Raw genomic sequence first — 23302 nt, 5'->3', positions numbered from 1 at the left:
ACAGGACACACTGAGCATCTCATTGTCACTTCCATTATCCAGTTTTTAGAACTCTGCAATGCAGGAATCTCCTGTAGCTTGCTTACCTGCCTACGATCTTTTCTTCCTCCATTGCCAACCTACTAAGAAACTCATATTTTATTTCTAACTGCAGAGTGGCATTTAGAAACTTTCCTCTCTCGCTGCTTTTTGGCTGTTTCATTGATTGTGGACTTTTTTTTCTGTTTGTTTGATATGTGTCTGGTCTTCTGGCTCTTGTATGAAAAAGTGAGTCTGAATGTCAGCATTTGGTGGATAAGGTTAGTTATTGTGCTGTGGGACTTTCCAGGGGTCACTTTTTGGCCCTCTCATTTTCTCAGTACTCTGTTTTGTGATGAAATATCTCAATAAGTTCTAAGCTGGATCCTGACCTCCATTCTGTCAGCTTTTGGGAAGCAGGTAAAAAATTAAGCAAGGTCACCTAAACCAGGCCCATACATTAAATGAATCTCTCCTTCATTTTGGGTTACTTTGATCTAAACTGATCAAAGAATAAAAGATTGGCTGACTTACGAGGATGAAAGGAAGGCATTGAAAAATGACCACATCTGAGATAGAAGGAAAATAAAGATTTGTGTCTGTTAGCTTGAGCGCACCATCATCTTCCTCCCTCCTCCGTAAACTGGAAGTAACGGTACAATTGTCAAAATATTGATTATTCATGATTCTATTTAATCAGAAGAACTAATATTAAACCAAGAATGAATAGCAGTGTATGTAGCATGGGTCTAGCTAAGGAAACCTTAGTGTACTTTCTTGCTGCTTCTCATATAACTCTGACTATTCCTTCACTGATGAACTAGGTTCAGAACTTCATACCCTTTTCAGCATGAAGGAGACTATGAAATAAAGGAATGCAATAATCTGTTTCTGTCACCAGTGGTGCAGAACTCTGTAACCGAGTCCATCTAGATGGGTTATGACACGTGCTACAAAACTGGGCTGTGGGTTTTCTCTCATTCTTTTTAACTGTGTAATCTCAGCACCATCATCTGATGCTTCTTGTTCCCAGCTCTCTTTCACCTACAGGAATTACCAGTGCTGTCTGTCTGCTTCCACCACGCCTGATGTGTCTACTTCAGGAGATTCTAGCTTTTTCTCCTTCAGCTCCTGTGTTCCTTGCAAAGAGTGTTGCTGCACTTACTGAGTTTCTACATAAGTGAATGTGTTCCATACATCCTCATGGATGGAAACTGTGACCTAGCTCATCTGACAGCTCCCACTGCTATTGCACACAGCTTCTGTACATTGCAGCTGCCCCTGGGCAGAGCAGAGTGACCAGGCCTACACAGTGCAGCCAGGAAGACTTTGGTGCCAGCAAGCATCAGAAACTTTCTCTGAAGTCCCTTGCAAAGGCATGCCCAAACCTGCATGAAATTTGATGGAATGTATCCTCTTGCAATTCTGGTGATTTCTAGGATTATTCAGCTGGCAAGCGTGGCTCTTAATTTCTAAAGCAATGAGCCACAATGGTGTGTCATCATTTCAGTGCACAGTCACTGTGCAGTAATTCAAATCACCATTGTCATTATGATTACTTAGACCCTAGCAACCTGATTCCTTCTGCCAAACTGGGGCAGGTGTGTAAATATAATTGCTGCGCAATTAATTAATCTGTGTTGCCAATCAGTATGCAACACACAGTTTCCTGTGTCCCAGCTGAGTTCATTTTGCAGAGTGGCTACAAGATTTCAAAATACTTTGCAGTAAGAACTCAATAAAGAAATGAAAAGCTGGCCGCTCTAGGATCAGCTTCACATCATGCATAGCAGAAGTGAGCACTTCTATCAGTCAAAGGCTGTTCTGGGATGGTAGGAGAAGGAAAATAGGGTTAGCCAAACACAGTGTTATTTCTTGAAACCGTGAGCCTAGAAATCATTCAATGAATGAATTCTAAGTGAGAGAAATTAGCAAAGGCTGGCTGCTCATTGCAGCGGCCCCACAAATCCCTTCAATTGGCAGCACAGCAAGAACCTGGAAGCTGCCCATGCTCCCTCCTCTCTCTGCAGCTACCAGAGCTACCACAGAGCCAGATTAAATTGGTGGATTAAGCACTCCCACAGTATGGCATCTGGATCTTCGTGACAGCTGTACCCAGGACAGAAGTCTGGTGCTGTAACTGCATCAACTGGTGTGTCATGGGTCACAGCATTACAGCTAAAAAAGGTCTGTTCGGTCACTCTCCCCCGTTTCTTAACCTGCACAGGATTTGGCTCTGCAGAGTGTTTGCTACTGCTCCAGCCATGGTGTTTTAAGAGATCTGGGCCATGCATTTCTCTCCCCCTTCTCTTGGGAACTTATCCATCATCTGTTTTAACTCACTGTCAGGAAGCATCTAGCCTGACATTTCTCTGTTTTAATCTGACCCCATTAATTACTCCTTTTACCTTTCCCTTTTATTACAGCCTCCATTTTGCTGGGATGTTCCTGCACAGGTATCACAGCCTGCATCCTTCCTTCTTTGCTGGGCAGATACCCCCCAAAAAGGACTCTCCTCCCTCAGGGCCCCCAAAAGGCTGAGTTCCTGTTCTGCCAAAAAGCTTTATCCACCACCTTTAATTATCTGCACTGAAAATCCCCACACTCAAACCATGCAATGCATTAACACCGATATTTTCTGACAGTTCAACTTTCTTTCTATATGTCAAGTCTGGACTGATTTTCTGTTTCTCATCTGTTCTCTAATGCTTAGATGATGAGCCCTATGTGCAGCCTGATGCTTTGCGAGTTCAGCCCTGCTATTTTTCCTCATGGATCTGTTGTTCTGGCTGCCAAGACCACTTTGGTGCTGTGAGGAGGACCCCAAGCAGGTTGCGTCCTTGTCAGAGGGGTGGATGCCTTTGCCAACATCAAAGCTGGGTTTTCTCATGGGGAAGGCCATGTGTGAGCTCATCTCCAAGTCTGAGCTGCTTTGGGTTATTTCACAGCCTTTGCTGATACAATCGATTCCACTAGATGATGGTATTCCTGAGTATTGGTGCTTTGCTGGTCCTTTTCCCATTACATGATTAAAGGGTAATGAAGTTCAGCATCACTGGAGCTGGTTCAATGCATGTCACCTCCTGCTGATGTAGTAGGGCATTACCAGCACCAGCTGCCTTCTACTCTGGGTTTCACACGTCATTGGCACAATCAGATTCACATTTGGGTGACTGATACAGGGAGCAGCTATCTATAACAACATTATGGAGTATTTTTCTATATCTCACCTTTGTTTTCCTTCAGTTTGTTACTTCTTTCCTGTTACCAAGTACGAATGTTGCCATCTAGCACATTTCTTTTTGTATGATTACTAGAGGTTTCCTTTAGTTTCTACTGTAAGTAAAGAAAAGCAAGAGGCAAAACAAGTCACTGTTTTACTGCTTTCTCAGATTATACTGTTTAAAATCATGTTCTATCATATATGAAGGAAATTTCCTCACCTATGTGACAAGATTGACTTTCATCACACACAGAAAGAAAGCATTCACTTATTTCTATTCGCTTTTTTAAGTGCTTGATATTTAAAGAATGAGAGAGTTCTCTCATTCATATTATCGTCCTTGCCTTGACATTGAAAACGAACTGATTAAAGTCAAGTGTGTGGACTAATATCCTGACTCAGCAATTAGGATTGCAGAGGAGAATATGTTTTTTAAGAAAAAGAAAAAACAAACCTACAAAAAATAAGATCTCACCGTTGGTTTGGGGATTTGAAAGTCTATTTTTGTAAGAAGTAAATTTTGGGATAAGCATGCTGTGGCAAATTAAGCCTTTGAAGGAATTCTTTCAGTAGTTCAAGCCTGACCTCATTTTAAATGTACTACTTTAAGATCTGTATCTTAAAAAAAAAGAAAAAAGAAAAAAGGGAAAATGAAAGTCTTGAAATAACAGCAAATCAAACGTGAGTCCTGCTCTTTCCAGCTCTTGCATTTAAGCAGTAAAACTGGTGTAGAAAACATGTTACTATGTGTATGTTCTCTCCATTTCCTTTACTTATAAATCAATTAATTACATGAATGATGAGCCCATACCCATGAATCTATACCCTCATCCAGCAGAGATCTTAAGACCAGACCTGACAGTAGTTCTGCTGACTGCAGTGTTTAAGCACATCTATAAATACTCAGTGGAACCAGTGCCACAGTTAGAAATCAGCATTTGATGTCATTTTGCCATTAAACCAATGGGACTAAAAAGAAGTAGAATTAACGCCTTGTCTCTCTGATCAGAACAGGAATCTAAAGGACAGCATGCCCCACATCTTTAGTATTCTCAACAGCGAAATTTCAGTATTCTTATGTACTACAAATAGCTGAGAATAAGTGGCAGGGACACATCCATCTCTGCAGCCACCAGCCACTCTGACCATTGCAGCCTCAGCAATGTGAGCAGGGAGCTCTCACTGCTGATTTAAACAGTGAAATAGATGTCTTTGTCTGCCTTTTTGCAGATTACCTGAGGGCAGCCTGGCTGTGTGCAGAGCAGGGCTGCCAGAAAGTGAGAGCTGCTGGTACCTTGCTCAGATGAGGCAGGCGGATGAGCTGAAACCCACAGGTCGCAGCAGAAAGCACTCTGCAAACCTGTGATCTGAAAGGCAGGGTGCATCACTAGCTTGAGGCTGTATTCATTAAGACAGGGTTTATCTGTCTGTCAGGGCTGTCTGCCCCGTGCCCAGTCTGCCTCTATCTAAACAAGGCATCTTTTCTCTGATGCACCTCAAGCTGCTCTCTGGATGTTAAGTGCCCTCTGTGTGTGTGTGTGTGTGTGTGTGTGTGTGTTTGTATGGCGTGTGGTATCTGTGTGTTTGTGTTTGCAGTCCTTTCTCCCCCAGAGTTTTCCATCTGCAGTTCTTCTTTTACAAGGGTCTCCCTTTCTGTGTTCCAGCCCCAGCAGCGATACCAGCGAGGAGGAGAAAGAGGCACATCTCTGTAAGGCCACTTCCCTACAAAACTGCCTCTCACCGTCAGGAGTCAGCATCCTTGATAAACTTATCAAGACCTGCCCTGTCTGGCTTCAGCTGAACATGAACCAGGAAAGAGCTGCAGCGATTCTTGGCAAAGAAGCAGCAGGGGTAAGTCCAGAGCAGTTTCATTTCAGACAACCACATTTCCTGCCCCTGGAGGAGCTGGTTAGGGGAGCAGTGCCCCTTTTCATGTGGAAGCAAAAATATTTAGCAGTTTACATTCTCTGTTTCCACTGCCTTTTGATGCTTTAACTGCTCACAGTGTCACAAGACAAACTTAGTGTCTGTTTTTATTTACTTGGCATCTCCATGAAACAATGTGCTATCCTCTTCACCATAAAACTAGGTACCTGTGCCTGGCTTTTCCTGGGTTGATCTTGAGATTTTTAGAGTGGTTGTTGGCCTGGCACAAAGTGGGCAGAAAGAAGCATTCTTCACTAACCTCTGTCCACAGAATTAATCCCAGGAGCATTAACTGCATAGGGAGTACAGGAGGACTGTGACTGCTCGGTTGTAGCTCAGGCTCAGGGAAGTAAAGAGAAGGGACCAGAAGATCTGCCTTCACTTGTGTGTGAAGCCATCAGGAATGCAGAAGGTCTTTTAGGGGTGTAGTGGATGAGAGTATCAACAAGTGATCAGCTAGACCAGGCTGAGGAATCATGTTGAAAGGTTTGTGTATGAGCTTTTCTAATAGTCCGCTCCCCATGAGGACTTGTAGGCTGCCCCGCATTCTCCTCTTCTCTGGGCTGAACAAACCAAGGGAACTCAAGAGTTCCTCATATACACCTTGCCCTCCAGACCTTTCACCATTTTCTTAGCCCTCCTTTGGACACCCTCTAATGCTTCTATGTCCGTATATTGCAGCCCAGACATGTACACAGTGCTCAAAATGAGGTTGCATCACACAGAACAGAGCGGGACAGTCCCTGCCCTTGCCCAGCTGGCAGTGCTGGGCCTGGTGCTCCCTGTGTATGGTAGGCTGCACCTCCTCACACCTTCCTCCAGCATGATTTTGGCTGTGGCTCTGCACTGGCAGATGACAAGCTGGCATGTCAGAGCACCCAACAGCAGGAGTAGGCTGCCAGCTGCACTGGACAGGGTGTGCTGGTGCTGTCTTGGTTCTCCTGCCTGCTCCCTGCTGCACACCTGAAGCTGAACCAGCTCCATACCTCTCCCAGTGAAAATGGAAGAGGCTCATCAGTGTTCCAGTCCTGATCCAAGCAGCAGGGTTAAGTACAGCTCAGTAAAGCCCACCTTCCTCTCATCTTAGTATGGTACAATTTTAGCCTTTGGAGCCATGGCAACCAGGCTCAATGATCAAAAAACAGAAGTGATTCATTTCCAGGTTTCACTTCTCTCCTTTAATTTCAGATGAAATACTTGACCAAAGTGACGTGAGATCGTGCTATGACCCAAAGCCATGGTAGTCTCTTGATGTGTGATAGAGGGGCTGTTCTACCACACAGGTGGTAAGATCTAGGGAAAGGGAAGCCTCTGTGGCTCCTAACTGCAGAAATTCTGTTATGTAGAAGGTAGGAGCTGCCCAGCATTAGAAATAGCCATGCCTGAGTCATGCATCTATTTGTTGTGCATTTATTTGGATTTTCTCTGTACTGTCAGTGGATCTGAGCCTGAGAGTCAAACTCTTTGGAATATCAGAGGCCAAGACCACAGTACTGTTAGAAGCTGCAAAGCTGCATCGAGTCCATGTGTTTGGCATCGTTGTTTTAAAGTGACGTGAGACGCTCTTATGACTGGAAGACATGCAGAGGAAGGTCTCAGCTTCAAGACAAGTTCTTTTTTAATTCCTCTTTCAAGAAATTAGCATATTCTTGGCAGATTTCCCATGCATTGATTGATTAATCATTTTATCAACTCATACTTATTCCTAATGTTAATATGCAGAATCTAGAATTAGCCCAAATTTTAATTCCGTTTTAATGAAAATGCTTTGACTCTTTTCTGCTTCAAGCTGCTATCACAGATAAGGATACAGATTACTTTGTATCTGCAGTTACAAGGTACAAGCTAAATATATCCTTGACAATGAGCTCTAATTAGAAACGTAGTTCGGGATCTCATGCAATGCAAAGAACAAGATATGTTTCTTTCCTCCTTCCTCCTCCCCCTTCTCCCCTTTCACTCTTTTTTACCTTTTTCCACTCCTCTTTTCCTCCTTTCTTATTTTTTTTCTTTTTTCCTGTCTTTTTCCTTTTTTCCCCCTTTTTTATTCTTTTTTTTCCCCTTTCTTTTTTTTTTCTCTTCTTTAATCCTTTCCTCTTTTTTTCTTCTCTTCTGTTTTTTATTTTCTTCTTTGTTTCTCTTTCTTCCTTCTTCCTTTTTCTTCTTTTTTTTCTTTTCCTTTTTGGCATTATTCCACTGGTCCCATAGGGATGCCACCATCTGGAGGCACACGGACAAACCCCGAGGCTGGAGCTGGCAGGAAATTTACAAAATACAACAAAGACAAGTGTGCAAAATCCTGCCCTGAGAAAACTTAAGCAGCCTGGTCTGGCCTCATAGCTTCCCCAGGGGACTGGACAAGAAGCCCCTTGTGGCCCATGCCAGCTGGGATGATCTTCTGTACCCATGATAAAATTCTGCTACGGGACACAGTGGTTACCAGAACCTTTGGCCTTGTGTTACAAACTTAAATCCTTTCCCTCTCAATGTTCAAGTGACTTCCTTGCTTTGGACATCAACTGGGACATTCTTTGTGGTTCAGGGCACTTACATGAGGAGCATCACTTGACAAATTGGGATTGCAGCTTTATATTGTTCCATTAGTGAAAGAGTTTGCCTTGAGCTTATGTAAGGCATCGGTGATGCATAGAAATGTTTCCAGTTCCTTGGCAGCTCTGAGTTTCATCTGGACAAAATGTACCTTTAGATGTTATTTTTTGTGATGTAAAGCTTGATGAAGAGGAACGAGACTAAAATAAGACCATTCAAAGACAGATTGAACTGATAAAGAATTTCATTGTCAATGACCTTAAATAATGTTCAGAAGCACATTTAATATATCTAAGCTTGATTGTTTTTCCCCTTTTTCAGATGTTCTTGGTTAGGAAAGAGGGTAATGCAAACAACATGGTCCTTGCAGTCTGCATGCCTGTCCGAAGTGATGCTCCTGGTGTGCTGGAGTACAACATTAAAGAAGAAAAGTCAAGTAAGTTCTTTACAGTCTTTTCTCTCACCCTGGTTGTTATACAGAATCCTCTTGTGAATACCAGCATTTATGTAGTCTCATTTGCAGTGCTCAGCTTGTTCTTGTGACAGGTAGCAGGTCTTGATTCCACAGTGTAGTCTGGTTACAATTTCCTGCAGCTGCTTTACCTCAGCTCCCCTGCAGTTCTGCTCCTTGTGTTATCATTTACAGACATGCGACAGGAAAGTAAAACACTCCCAGGTGAGCAGGCCAGTGCTTTGATCTGCCTTTCAACAGATGGAATTCCTGAGCACAGCACAGGGCTCTGATAGACTGAGCCCTGTTAACTCAGCAACTATCTCTACTTCTGCCACCAGATTATTGAATGCCAACTATCCATCATTTGCTACTTTTGCTTTTCACACACTTCACACAGTTCTCTGTAACAGCTGGCCACTCTTAAACTGTTTCTCTTAAACGATTCCCAGTACCTCACTGTTTCTGGGATGCAGCTGGATCTTTGGCCTGGTGGTAGCGGTGCTGCTCCCAATGGGACAGCCAAGTTTGCCATGAGCAAGCATGGATGAACCCAGGTCACAGGCAAGCACAGCTGATGCAGTCCTTGCTGGAAGTGGCTGTGCAACACGTGTGTTTTCCACTTTCCAAGAAATACTTGTAAACTCAAGAATTTTAGGGTAGTCACTTAAGCATGCCCTTGGAAGAGTTCATCACAATGGATTACGTTGTTAATTTGTATGAAAACATTCAAATATTTTGCCACTGAGTTCTGGCTTCATAGCTGGCAGCCTCGGTAATGTGTTCTACAATGCTTTGGATTATTTCTTCCCCATTCCTACTTGCTCAAATGACCCTTTTCATTCACATACATGTCTCTCTGTACGTACCTCTGCATGATAAAGAAATGATGAAGCCAGAGGGACAGCTGAATCTCTGGAACCACTCTGATTTGGCGGAGTATTGGCACAGGCTGCCCAGGGAGGTGACAGAGTCACTGCCCCTGGAGGTGTTCAAGAAAAGGGTAGATGCTGAGTGACGTTGTTTAGTTGGATGATGGGTTGATGGTTGGACTAGATGACCTTAGTGACCTTTTCCAACCTTAGTGACTCTGTGATGGGCCACAGGCTACCGCATCACTGCTCCTGCACAGAGCACAGCTGCCTGCTGAGCTTTCTCTCTCATCTATGTTCACCTTGGAGCATGCTCTTGCAGAGGTGACACACATGTCCAATGCTCCTGAATGGCGGTGGAAGAGCTAGACCTTTTGCCACAACTTCAGGTGCCCAGCAGGGACAAGAGTTAGCTGCAGGATGTGAAAACTCCCTTTTATTTCCTTGTTTTGAAGTGGAACTAGGGCTGAGGTTTTTTATGGTGGAGAATTGCTTTTCCTTTGCGGATTAAAGTTGAAAAATTGAATCCTGCCATCCTAAAAATGTCATATATAGAAATGTTCCTGCTTGACTTATGTTTTGTGCCAAAATGTACGATTTCTTTGAGGGCAGGCAAAGTGAAGTATAGTTTAAGGATTTCACCATGAAAAGGCCTTGCTAGAAGGACTTCTGTGCTGTTTTTCAAACTTATTTGCTTGCTATTTATAATTTATTGCTAGCTTAACACAAAGCATGTGTTCAAAGACGTGGCTTTTTGATAGAAACAAGATGAAAATCAGTTTCCACCTCTTTCATATTAGTTGCAAAGTAAGTGGAGTAAGGTAATTAAAAATTAGCTCTCCTATGAGCAGAACTGCTAACAGGTGCAGTAATCACTGAAGCCATGAGGCTGGTGCATTCATGTTATTTTTATCTTGAATTCTGTTAGTTTTGAACTTTAGAAAACCTACAGTTCTTCACACTGCACCACTTTGACAAGGGCGCACTGGGCAAGCAAGTGATTGTGCTTTTACTTCCTTTCTCATTTCATATAAGTAGCCTGGCTTTTGAGCTTAGGGGGAACAGTATGGATTCCTGTTTGTAAAGCCAAAGGGCTGTATTTGTTGCAAGGAGAGAGAATAAATCTTCATTGTCTTGGGGTAACCTTATACATTAGCTTTGATGTATTGTTTCTGCATAAATCCAAGGGTTTTTTTTAAGCTTGCAGAAAAAATAAAATTATGTTTTCAGAATGCTTTGAAATAATACAAAGGAGCACCTGAGGTTCCCTGCTAATACCCTGGTGTATTTGAGTTGCCTTAGCTTAATAAATTACACTTCACTCTTCTGTAGTATGCTGTAAATGTGAGGGTAGGAGATGTCTGTATGTACGCGGAGATTAACTGCAGGCCAAAGATGTTATCTTGTTCTGTGATGCATATTTATTGCAAAAATAGCGTTACATTTCCTGAGAGTGTGTAAAATATGCCAGGTATATGACATGAAGAACTCTGCATACTGGCAGGGTTCTTCCAGGCATTCCATCTTTAGCTTCAGAAAGTTAAAGATTCTTCATTTCTTCCACTCTTCCTAAAAGGATGAATCAGCCTCAGTGACATGATAGTTCTGTGCCGTCCCCACAGTGATGTCCGTGTCTTATTTTTACTACATGCAGCTTTGAACAGCAATTTTTACTCCTCAGCTCTTTGTAAAAAGCCACTCTCATTCCATTTTACTTTCCAAATTGTTTCTGAAGAGGTTTTCCCCAGTGTTGTAATGATGATGCAAGGGGTACTGCTTAGCCTCTGGGATCCTCACATAAACGGCCATTCACTGAAGCATACAAAAAAGAAGTTGCCACCCAAAGAATGGTGCACCATTGTTTAGCTCTTCCCTTTCCCTTTATAAGATCTGTCTTGTTGACATTTTGATGAAATATTTAGGGAAGTATTGTATTTTGAAAGGAAGCATGGATTTAATTGTGATTTTTATTTTTTTTAATGGAAATCCCCAAAGAACCCAATGGGAAGGAGAAGCAAAAAAAAATGAAACAACTTTCCATTTCTCCATAGGGATTTTTCACCTGTTTCTTGAAGTATCTCTCAAAATCATAAAATAGGAGAACAAAGAGATTGGATTTTAAAATCTTCCATTTGGTTCCTTGTCTTTGATTGTCCTTTCCTCAGAGACAGAGAGGCAAAAGCCTTGTCTCAGCTGATTTTTTCCCTTCCTTCCGTTGATCCGTCTGTCTGTCCTTCCATCCGTCCTTCCGTCCTTTCTTTCCTTTTTTGTAGTGAGCCCACAGCAGACAACATGTGGTTCATCAGAAGGCTGAGAAACCCAGCAATGTTCAAAGTCTTGTATGTCTGGTTTTACTTCTTGGCCTGAGGGTTCCCTTACTTCTTGCTCAGATACATTACAGCATAGTGGAAATCTTTCAGAAGGAAGATTCCACAAGATTTCTTCCATTTAGAGATGAACTTTGAAAGATACCTCTCGAACTCTGCTAAAATCTCAACTACTTTGGATGCTTTCAGTTCTGAGAGTCATTCCTTACTTCTGCTTCATACCTGAACAGAGCTTTAGCCTCACATAACTCAAGATCTAAGCACGATTTCCTTATCTGATTCTTACCTTCAGCTGTAATTTCATTTGTTCAAATTCTCAGCTGGCAGATCATCACCGCAGGTCCTGATTCTCTTTCCCCTTCATGTGTATACAGTCAGAAATCATGCTGTTGGCATCCAGTGACACTGCAGGACTATTCAAAAGAAAAGAACTGGATGTTTAAAGTAACCGTGCATGGTTCTGTTAACATTTTGGAGTAACGTGTGCTGAGAGCTTGAAGGAAGTATCTCAGTATGATAGACCACGTGGTGCAGATAGTGACCATAATGTTACTTTCACATGGAGTCATGAATGTGTGTGCCAAGGAGGCCCTTCAATAGAAGTATGCTCTAAGGCCGTATACTGGATGTAATGCTTCATTTTTTTCTCTGAGGAATCCTGTGAATTATACATGAAATTAATTTGAATTCATGAAAAATGTGAGTTAGCTACATACTGCTTTGTGTATCTATCCATTGGTGTGTGATGTGTAATATTGATAGCGAAGGTGTTCTATGCACAGAATTTTGCAAAGGGTGAAATCAATCAGAAAAGGGAAGATATGATTTGGGGCTAAGCTTTCACAACCTACTTTCTTGTCTCGATGGAGCCAATTAGATGCAGTCTCTAACACCATGAAAGCCTGTCTAATCTCAACAACCAGCTTTGTCCATCATTGGCCGAGATACATCAGCCACCTCTACACTTCCATTCCTCCTTGCCAAGCACAGATGGGAAACTTTTTGATAATTAGATCAAAACCATTTACATTAGATTAAAGCATAAAAAGAGCATGTGCAGTTGTTCTGACTGGCCAGTACAGGTAACAGATGGCAATTAAGCAACAGTAATAAGGCAGCAGTGTGTTTACAGAGGGACATTAGAGTAATGTAGGGATAGACTTTGCACATCTCTGCAGGCCTAGCTCCAAGAAAAGCTACCGAAAGCCCTAGTCTTGTGGCACAGCCTGAGGGGAAGGCTGTGAGCATGCCTAGCACACAGCAGCAGGGTTTAGACACGAGGGCTGCAAATTGCTCCTTGTGTCTGCATGTTGGCAGGTACAAGTGGTGTGAGGGCACCCACAGAGCAGCACCAAGCAGAGCATGGAAGATAAGTCAGGCTAGACATTATCCACTGTGTCAAATTTCCCTATTCTATTTTGTTAAAATTTTAACATATGCTGCTGAGGCTGGATGAATAACTTCCAATACCAAAGTCCTCAGTGCTAACACAGCACAGCATGGTCAGCAGTATATTCCCATGTCATCTCCTTTAAGGTACTGCTCAGATGAGGTCATGAGAAGAAAGGGGAAGATGGCTCAGCCGCTGCAGCCTACTCACAATTTAGCTTCTTTAATGAGGGAGCAATGTTGTGCATGTGATGTTTGTAATATGAATACATCTATACAAGTGTTGGCAGCTTTTGCAATAGCCTTGTCAGTTTTGCAAGACTTTTTGTTAACACTCTGCCTGCTGGAATCAGGAAGTGGAGTAGAGATAGGCAGAATATTTTGTGTTATTATTATTCAGACAGCAAAATGGCTTATAACTCTCACAGCTGCAGAGAAGAACTAAAAGATGCAGGCTCAATTTTTTCTGTAGCAGAGATTTATGGGGACATGATAGAAAAAATAAATAAATAAATAAATAGTTCCTTGAAAATGCCTAGTAATGCTCCAAAGATGCAATTTATTGCTACTTGGCTTATTGCAGAGCTGAGCTTTCTGCAGGCTGAGGTAGACTCCATCACATGAATTTAATAGCATGAAATGCTTCTGTGTTGTTTTTAAGCAAATGCTGATGGGACTTTTCAGCTGGAGTAGGCTAATCTAAGATGTGAATGTGCATCCTATCCCCTTTGCAAGCTGAATCTCTGGAGACAGCTTTTGGCTCATCACAAAGCAGGCAGAGAAGTCCATCTGAAAGTGTATTCCCTTACTTCTGTCCCCAGTAATTCTTCAGATGGTTACTTTAAACAAAATGGTTGGCATCCTTCAATGGAAACCATGCAGCTTTTAGCACTAGAAAGAAAAATTCTTAATACTGTAAACTAAGGCATGAAAACCATGGTAGTTCTATTTATAGCTCTGATTTCCTCTGAATAGATGAGAAGCTAAACATGACATTATGGAGTGGAAAGATAAAGTTATTTATATTTTTTCCCCATGGTGCTATTCAGCAATAAAGCATGTAAAGAAGAGACTGCTGTGGCAACCACTTCATGATCCAACCTGGAGACTTCTCTGCTGTCTAGAAAAGTCAATGAGCATCTTCAACTGTAGAATGTGATTTCAATATGTGTATGTATATATATATATATATAAAGGGAAACTAACTTGTAGTTAGGGTACTGCAGTCTTATGGCCACAAGCAGGGGAAAAAGTGTAAGGGCACTGAATCTAAGGGAGGCAGGAGCCAACTGTTCAGGTAAGTTCACCTGTAACTTTGTGCCAGCACTGCTGCCACAAGAAGTGCTCTCACATCTATACATACAAGGCTGCAGAGAAGTCTTTGCAAGCCAAGCACCCAGCTTCGTAACCCTGCCTTGTTCAGCACTGAGCAGCACTACCTGAACTGTTGCTCAGACTTTTTTATATGTTTTCTTTATAACCTGACAGGAAACTCTGCTGCTGTACTGTGAGGGCAGCCAGTATTTGCTATTTACTTCAGGGGGATGTATCTTGTTATTATTGCAAAACGGATTGTGTGATTGAGGCAAAGTATGAAAATATTGTCAGCTCTGGACCTGACTCACCTGAAAAAAAGTTGAAATGTGCTGGAAATATTAATAATAGATTTATCGAAGCCCTTGGGAGAAAAGCTTCCTCAGCCCTTCTCTTGCTGAAATGTGCTGATTTCCCTAGTTCCATCTCAGTTAAGCAAATCATACATCTCAGCAGCAAAACTTGTCTAAGACTACATTTTTTCCCAAGGATTAGCTATCCAATGAACAATAAACGTGTATTTTTAGTAGTGGAAGCTGGAAAGGCTAGAGATGTTGTTAACCTTATGCTTCAGATTTTAAGCAGTTTAATTGCATATAAGGAGACCTTACGGGATACAGGCTGGTATCCTATTTTCCCTGCAGTAAATTATTGCTGTTCAGTGGGGTAGGCACCTTGCCAGTAAGGAGGGCAGACTGTCGAGCATTTTCTTTTCAAGCAGTTCCTGTTGCTGTGATGGTTTGTCTGCACTCTAGCTCTGAAGAGCTAGAGCTACCCTAGTTATCTTTAGTTTAGCCTTGCCCAAACACAGATAACAATCTGTCTGCATCACCCAGGGTTCAGCATGGGCTAATTTCCCCTGTTTTTGCATGTTTCTCTTTTACAAGAAAAGCTTACCATCACCTACACAGCTTCTTCAGATGAAAAGCCAAACATGGTGCGAGTCTGTTTCATGGCATAGCATAACTGGGCAGCTTGACCCTGGCCCCTGCCTCCAGCTCAGTGTGTGGCTCTGCTGCTGCTTTCTGCTAGATCTCATCTACCTCCATTGGCATGGAAGTCAAAGCCACCTCTACCCGGGCTCCTCCAAAGACACAGGAACATTATTGTCATTTTCTGGTCCACCATCCACGGTTTGATTGAAGAAACTGAACATTTTCTAGTCTCTAAGGATGTTTAACCTGGAAATCTTCCTCAGGTTATTCAGCCTGTCTGCAGCCAGGGTGAGCTTTCTGTTAACCCTGTCATTATGAACCCTGAAAACTGATTTGATTTCAAGTAGTTCCCACTCTGGAGACCACTCTGAAGTGTGAGACCAGAGCCTTGGTTTGGCAATAACAGTAGCCAAAGGCTTAGGGGATATTGTAAAACATGGTATGAGGACACACTTTATAACCTGTTGCGCAAGTTCATAATTTCTCTTCTAATTGCAAGCATGCCCAGGGAAAACAGAAAGTCTCACCAAGTGTCACATGTTTGAGCTGAGTTCTGTGACTTTTATACACTGCTTATTTTAAACATAAAAGATTTGTGCAGCTGTTTTTTTCAAGATGTTATACCTGCAGCTTTCTGTGCGGTTTACAAGTTGTTTTGGAAACATTCTGCTAGCTTACAGAGGTTATTTTTAAAAAGCTTTGTGTTTAGCATCCTGAAGAGTTACCTTCTTGTTCTCCATGCAAACATTTTCATTTTCAGACTTTAAACCCATAGGCTGCAGGGAAAGCCTGTTGGAAATTAGCTGTCTGGATCTTATTAGCTTTGTTCATCCTCACTTTGGATTTTTTCTCCTCATTTTTCACTCCTAGGATGCAGAACAAGTAATGTACATGTAATCAGAAGTAGAGATTATGCATGCTGTTCTTACCCTCCTCTCCTTGCTATCTAGAACAGAGCTCAGAAAGCTTGCTGGTTTTAAAAGAGCAGCTCTAAACCTGTGCCCACAATACTAGTGCGCAGTGTCCACCATATGAAGATATTAAAAAGCTTAGTGAACAAGTATTTAGTCTTGCAAGTGAGGTAAAGGTGCTTACAGTAATATGAGGGCAGCAAGGACCGTCGGAATCAGTAAGAATACAATCTACCTCACTGAATACTTTAATCTGAAGATCATCTTCAACCAGACTGGCAGTTAGGCAGCAATGTTGCCCTTGGAAATAGAGTTATCACCTTTCCTTCTATTGCCTGCCCATCTGATGTCATTCACTTCAGAGCCCCTCTCTTCACTCCAAACCTTTGTAAAGTGTGGGCTTTCATCCCTCTTCCTGGAAGTCTCTCGTGCAGAATGTGGTTCTGGTTCAGATGACTTCCTTTAAAATGTTTAGGAAACCTTCCTTTTTCTATATGATTAACCTCAGCTTTACAGTACTTCATCATGACATTTCTCAGAGCCAGAGAAATAAACTTTTCAACAAGGTAAATAGAAAAAAATGATGCCTGATTAAATACATATGTATCATAATATGTGTTTTTGACAAGATTATCTACACAGCCTGAAAACTATTAAAAAGAAAGAAAGCCCCAGAATTTCAGATAATGGCGTCCTTCAAGGCCTCTGCAAGGTTACACCTACAACTTTGGCTACTCATGTTGCCATCTACTCATGGGAAGCAGTCCTGGATCTTCCCAGTCTCTGACTGAAGGAACACTGCAAACCAGGAATGTGATTTCTACTGTCTTTGAGAAGCTAATTTGAGCACTGCAAATGATACACAAAGTGAAGACCTGACAAGGAAGGCAAGTGCTTTGAATCTTGACAGCCGTTCACCAGAAAGACTGCGTTATGCTCTTAATCTCTGACAGGGCAGGCAGTGCCCCGGCCCAGTTTACCATGCATATTTGTAAGCAAAGCACTGATGAGCCATGGCACTTTTCTTCTAGCAGAGTTAGCTATTCTTGAAGTGCTCTCAAGAGCTTGAAGTATGCTCTCAGCTCCTGCTGAAATACATTTCACAATAAGGAGGAAACAGAGCAGTGAAATGGCCGTAGTACGTTTCTGCTCAAGGATCCTGCAAGTGGTGACAAAAAGGCTAGGCAGCAGCAGGAGTTTATGCTGAACTGAAGGCATAAAATCCAGGTGTACAATGAAGTACTGCCCCTGTGCTTGGGGGAATGTGGATGAACCAAAGCATAATGGAGCAGCCAAGCCAAGCTGTGAAATGCGAGGACAGTCTATTTTCTTAGCACACAGCATGCAGGGAAACTGTGCACTTTGCAAAGTGTCCCCTTCACTCCCCATTCAGCTTTGGTGTGAGAAATCTGTGGAGGCCTGTATTTCACACCTTCTTTTTTTGCGCTGCATATTCAGAACTTCATTCTCTCTCATGCAGTTATATCTTGTGAAGAACAAAGTTGAAAGGCAGATTATTCTTACATTCTAGGCCCAAGCTCATTAACACTCTATCATTTTCGTAGTTCATTAGTTTCAGTTTCCCAGGAGCTGTCACCAGCAGTGATTTTTTCATCGTGGCCAAATAGATTATACTCTGTAGGAAACCATAAAATTGTAATCCTGTGAGAAAGCGTGAGTTGGATGCACAACAGAAGACTCTGGAAGAAGTCCAAAACAGCAAAGTTTCTGCTCTGCATTGAGGGGAAAGAAAAAAAGAAAAGAAAGAAAAGAAAACACAACAAGACAGCAAAAACAACCAACAGCATAGTGAAAGAGTCACTAGGAAAAACAAGAAAGACAAATAGGCCTGGGTTGCCCAAGACAGTCTAGAACTGTGTAACATAGAAAAGAATGCATCTTAGACACAGAAAAAAAAAATGGAAGAAGAAGCAGCAAAGATGAAATGACCTTGAAACAGGTAAACATTGACAGTGCCTTCAAGAAAACAGATCACATGGTACCACTGAGGAAGTCTTCAAAGAGTAAAACAAGAAGCAGTGTCAGGGATAAAGGAACTTGCAGACAGAGCTGTTGCAGAAAGACATCGTGACACCGTAAGAACTTCTACCAGTGTAATCTAACTGTTCCTCCCTCTAGCTAAAACTCTTTCACTTAATACCACCAGCAGCCTAGTGCATGTATAAGAGCCAGAAGGGCTCAGGGAGCCAGAGAAACAATGTGAAGGGGTTAAGGGGCTACGTTCTGCTTTATTTAAGTATAGCAAGACAAGTCTGCCAGCTGGGCCTGTGCATCTGCTCCTGCCACCAACCATGTTTATGACATACCATGGAGGCATGGGAACATTGGAGTCTGGAAAGACGGCTGGTACCCTCTGCATTGGAGTGATCCCATATTCCCAGCAGGAGGAGAAGGGCTGAAGACAGCAGGACAAGCAACAAATCCATCCAGTGTTGTTTGCTGCCAAGTCTGTGCAAAGCATGTCATGGCAACAGGGGCATCAAGCAAGGGACATCAAAGGGAACATCAGTGAGAGATATGGTTAAAAGATTGTTGAGTTATCATCTTAAATTTAGAAGAGTGATTAAAAAGTGGAATCACTCCCATGATAGCAAATCTCATAGCTGGCCAGAATCTGGAAAGATAAGAGATAGATCTCAAGCACATGGAGGCAAGACTGTAGAGATGGTTGTGTTCTCAGCAGTCCCATGTCAGCACATGTCAACACAAGTGCTGTTAAATATGGAAGTCAAACCTTTGAATTCAGATGCCTCTGAAGGATTACACAGAAATCAAAAGCAGTGAATGGGACTAAGAGCTCCATTAGAGAAAAAGAAGCTGAGGTAATTGGGTCCCATGAGCCTGCATAAGCAGTAGGAAGAGGGGAAGTTGTCCATGTGACCAGAACAACAGGACTTGCAAATGCAAAACTGAAGGGAAAAATCAAAGGGAAGAGCAAGGCAGAATGCCCAGGGACAGTATGACTCAAAAACATCATCATCTCAACACAGAAATGATGGGGAGCTTCAAAGAGAAAAAGAAACTTGTGGACAAATTCTAGTCAGTGTCAAAAGGTGACATTCTGAAGAGTGCATTGGTGAAGTGAAAGATGAATCAGTCACAACTACTTATGGCAGTTCATAACCTGGCCTTGTCCTGCTCACTTACTAAGTAAGCAAAGGGCAGAAAACAGCACAGTCAACAGAGAACCATTAATGTCTGTTATTAATCCTTACATCACCCCAAGATGTTACCATTATCATAACTTTGTTTTGGGCTACTCAGAACTGAACATTGATCTCCATATTTCATCTTTGATTTCCTGGGGGCGACTTCTTTCAGTGGGCTTCTTATTACTGGGTAGAATTTAAAATCCCTTGACAAGGGCCAGAGCACCTCTCCTCTGAAGAAAGGTCAGGGGAGCTGGGCTTGTTTAGCTTAAAGAAGTAGAGTCTCTGGGGAGACCTCATTGAGACCTTCCAGTACCTGAGGAGAGCTTATAAGCAGGAAGATGAGCAATTTTTTACATAATCAAATAGTGATAGGATGAGGGAGAATGGCTTGAAAGAACAAGAGAGAAGATGTGGGTTAGATGCTAGGAAGAAATTCTTCACTAAGAGAGCGATGAGGCAGTGGCGTAGGTTGCCCAGAGAAGCTGTGGGTGCCCCATCCCTGAAGGTGTTCACAGGCAGGTTGGATGGGGCCCTGGGCAGCGTGATCTGGTGGGGGGCAGCCAGCCCACAGCAGGGGGTGGAAACTCAATTATAGTTAAGGTCCCTTCCAACCTAAGCCATTCTATGATTATGAACATCTGGCTCAATGAACCTACCCTGCATTTGCTATTGCCTTCATCATGTTCTTGTCATCTTGCCACTATTTTGGTGAGAGGTAGAGATTTTTTGTTCTTTGTGTGCCCTGGGTGTATTATGTGAGCCCAAGAAGGATGAATTTTGTGCCTGCAGCTTTCAGCAGGATTACACCAGGCTGGCAGAAAAGTGACTGCTTGTAGCTTTGGCAAAAGTCATAAGTTTCTTTATGTGACAGTGCCATGATTCCTTCCTGAGCAGCAGTGTCAGAGCAGCATTCCCAGCTCCTCACACTATGTCCTCTATACCGTGACTTCTTTCTTTGGCTATATAGTGCCTGGTAATTTGTGGTGCTTAGTGCTGTTTAACTAAATATGGGAGGAGTTATAACAGTACAGTGACAAGGTATTTCTATATGGGTGCTCCTCTCTCACTGAGGAGCCTCATCTAATCTCTTGGTTAAAACTCAGGCTCCCAAATGGCAGTTTTCTGGCACAGAAACTTCATTGGTCCAAATCTGAACAATCTGCTCGTGTTTGTAAACACAAACAGGTGCAGCTCACATCCACCTGCAACTTGGGATGCCAAAGTGAACATGTGGTTCTTCACAGAACAAAGTCCTTAGAACCAGTGTCTGCACAAAGGGCTTTCTTTCGTTGCTGGGAGTTCAAGTGAGTTCAGACTCCTGAGTTTTGGTTAATTCTCTGCAACAGCACTGAGTTTTTTGTCTTTATTTGAGTTTCCTGTGTTAGAACTGCAAAGCAGATGTATTTCAAAAGGTTGAAATTACTCTTTGTAGGTGTTCAGTGAAAATCCCTGACTGCAACTTGGTTCTTACTAAACCAAAAAGAAAAAAGAAACTTGCTAGGAGTTTTTTTTTTTTCCCCAGTTGTGAGATAAATGTGAAGGAAAGGGTTTGTTTATCCCAAAGTATGTTTGAAAATCCACATTGCTGTATGGTCTGAGTGCTCACAGCGAGGCTGATCCCTTCATGCTTATCCAGCACACACTGGTGTTAAGAGCAACTTCTGAGAATTCTGTCTTATAAAAAATGCCTGTTATTGTTATATTCAGCACAAAATGGGAACCTACAGGGCCTGGGCCAGGACAAAGGGAGAAGTAAAAGGAGGAAATGCCTTGTTTGGGGAATATGCTGTGAGCCTGAACAACAGAGACAAGGCTTGAGCATTTCCTTCCTATGGGAATCTCTGCTTGTGGGATAAGTAGAGCTAGTGTCTCTCTGCCCACCCGTGGGTGGAGTGCAAGACAGGTGAATGTCTCCCCTTCTGCAGATGCTGAAGGCACCTCGCTTGTTAGGGGAACTGATAACCATGCAGGGCAACAAGCTGAAGAGACTTCCCAGGACTGTGACTCATGGACACCAAAGAAGCTGAATCACCACAGCTGAGGTTGGTGCCCACAGCTGAGCTGCAGCCCAGGAGGCAGAGCCAAGGGCAGTGAGAGGCGGCTGCAGTGCACAATGCAGGTGCAAAGATGGGCACTGCAGGTGGATCCTGTAGATCTATTATTTTCTCCCTGCCTTGGGTTATCTGTCAGTATGAACTTCTCTCTTCTGCTCAGGGAACTTTTTCTTCTCTTAGAAGAGAGGTCATCTCAGGGAGCTCTGCAGCATGCTGTGGGTTGTATTTTGTCATCTGGAAGGAAGTGCCGTTGCTATGTAACACAAAGGAGGGGAAAGACAGGGGAGATAACTTCAGTGTATTTTTGTCTATCTGGACCAAAACAGATTGCAGCATGGAGAGTGCAAGGATAGCCTGTAAATACAGAGGATCTGCAGTTCCTCAGAGATAGATGGACTTGTAATGAAACATCAGGCTGTGACCTGCTGTTTTCTCCTCATTGTTTCTATTACTGTCACAATGTTCCGACATCTTGAGGCAGCCATTCAGAGAACCAGGCTGTGTTTCCCTGAAGAACAGCATTGTGCTTGGCTGTCTGAAGCCAGTTCCTTATGCTTCTTCATATTATTCCATGCAAAGGCTGGGCAATCACAGAGTGTAAGATGTGTGACCTAAACCCACCCAGCTTTCTTTACCCTTCAGCCTACAGAATATTGTTACTGACTATCTTTTTTCATTTTCTTCAGTCCTGTATCTGGAAGGATCTGTCCTCGTGTTCGAGGATGTCTTCAAGCTGGTTGCCTTCTACTGTGTCAGTAGGTGAGTTGGATTCATTACTTCCATTCTTCCCCCTGTACTGCCCTTGCCCATGTGCCTTTCCCATGGTACAACAACCTCTGCCCATGAATTTGCTGGAAGCTTTGTCTGAGGGAAGACAATGGAGCAGCATCCATAAAGGAGCAGGGCAAAGGGCAGGGTTGGCAGTGTATGGAGGCAAAAGATTTGTGGGTGAACCAGGAACAACCACATGCACCTGGCAGTGACTTGTTCAGCCTGCTTGCAGACCATTCATAGAAACATAGAACAGCTTAGGTTGGAAGTGACTCTACAGATCATGGAGTTCCAGCCCACTAGACAGGCTGCCCAGGATTGTTGCCAGCAGGAGACTCAGAGCACTCTGTCACCTCTTGTAGTACTTCCAAGGTGAATTCTTCTAAAGAAATCCTATTCTATAGACAAAAAGGTAAAGTGATGTAGAGGAGACCTTGCATGCTCACTCAGTGCAACAATACCAAGTGTAGTGGGCACAGAGATGAGAAAGATCTTTGCAGTCATCCTTATTAGAGTAAGGTTTGATCACCAACTGATGAGTCCCTCTGTGTAATTAAACCTGAGTGTCTACAGTCTCATCTAATCTGTGTGTCTATGCTAATCACATTGCAGCACTACCTACCCACCTTGTCTGGTCTGTCCCTGCTTTAGCAGTCCTGGTTTTGAGCTGGACATAATCCTTTAGTCCCCCTTAAACAGACTCAGATGCTTCTTAAAACAATTGTTTCCATGTAAGAGAGGAGAGTAGACTCAGGATATTCTTAGAAGACAGTTGTGTGAGTATCTTGTTCAGCCTACACAGTAGCAACACTCTATGATATACAGCGTGCTCAGCTTACCCAGCCAGAGACTTGCACTATTCTGTGGGCTGCCTCTGTGTTCTACTGCTGGAACAGCACTCCTACCACACCAATGGAGTCAAGTTCTATATCATCCTGATCAATGGAAAGTCATTTAGTCATCTAGATCAATATAAACCCTATAGAATAGGCAGAAAGTACCCTGAGCCCCACACAAATTATTTTTGTCTTAGTAAAGGAATAAACAGGAATGGAGCATTTCCATTTAAATGGCTTGTGGGAGGGAAGTCTTACCTGTGCTTTCCTGCAAAGAGGATCCTGGATTAAGAATGAATCCCAGAAAACCAGAAAAGCTTTTCTATCAGTTCCTGTCACTTCTGAATGCCAAATACGTGTTCAGATAGTTCAGGTGATTTCTTAGTGTGCTGCTGAAAGGCAAGGTGAGTGGGGAGTCATCTACTGACAGAAACGGGGAATAAAAACATTGCTTTGGCTCTGCCCTGCTCTTCCCTGGCAGCTTGTAGCTCTCCATAATAATGAGTGGAGAGGCTGCTCTCAGGGCTGTAGTAAACACTCAGCTACAAATAG

The 23302-nt window shown here is 42.8% G+C and overlaps 1 protein-coding gene across 1 annotated transcript in view; it reads left to right on the top strand.

Moving 5' to 3' along the window:
• RIN3 (Ras and Rab interactor 3) overlaps positions 1–23302 on the top strand; it is a 51981-nt gene that overhangs the window by 9222 nt on the left and 19457 nt on the right. Inside the window, exons 2-4 of the mRNA XM_072338289.1 lie at positions 4906–5092; positions 8039–8153; positions 21830–21902. Of these exons, the coding sequence (XP_072194390.1) occupies positions 4906–5092; positions 8039–8153; positions 21830–21902 (375 nt within the window). The remainder of the gene's footprint in view (positions 1–4905; positions 5093–8038; positions 8154–21829; positions 21903–23302) is intronic.

The sequence above is a fragment of the Excalfactoria chinensis genome, chromosome 5 (genome assembly GCF_039878825.1).
Source record: "Excalfactoria chinensis isolate bCotChi1 chromosome 5, bCotChi1.hap2, whole genome shotgun sequence".
NCBI classification, from domain to species: Eukaryota; Metazoa; Chordata; class Aves; order Galliformes; family Phasianidae; genus Excalfactoria; species Excalfactoria chinensis.
This window is presented reverse-complemented; position numbering and strand designations above follow the sequence as displayed.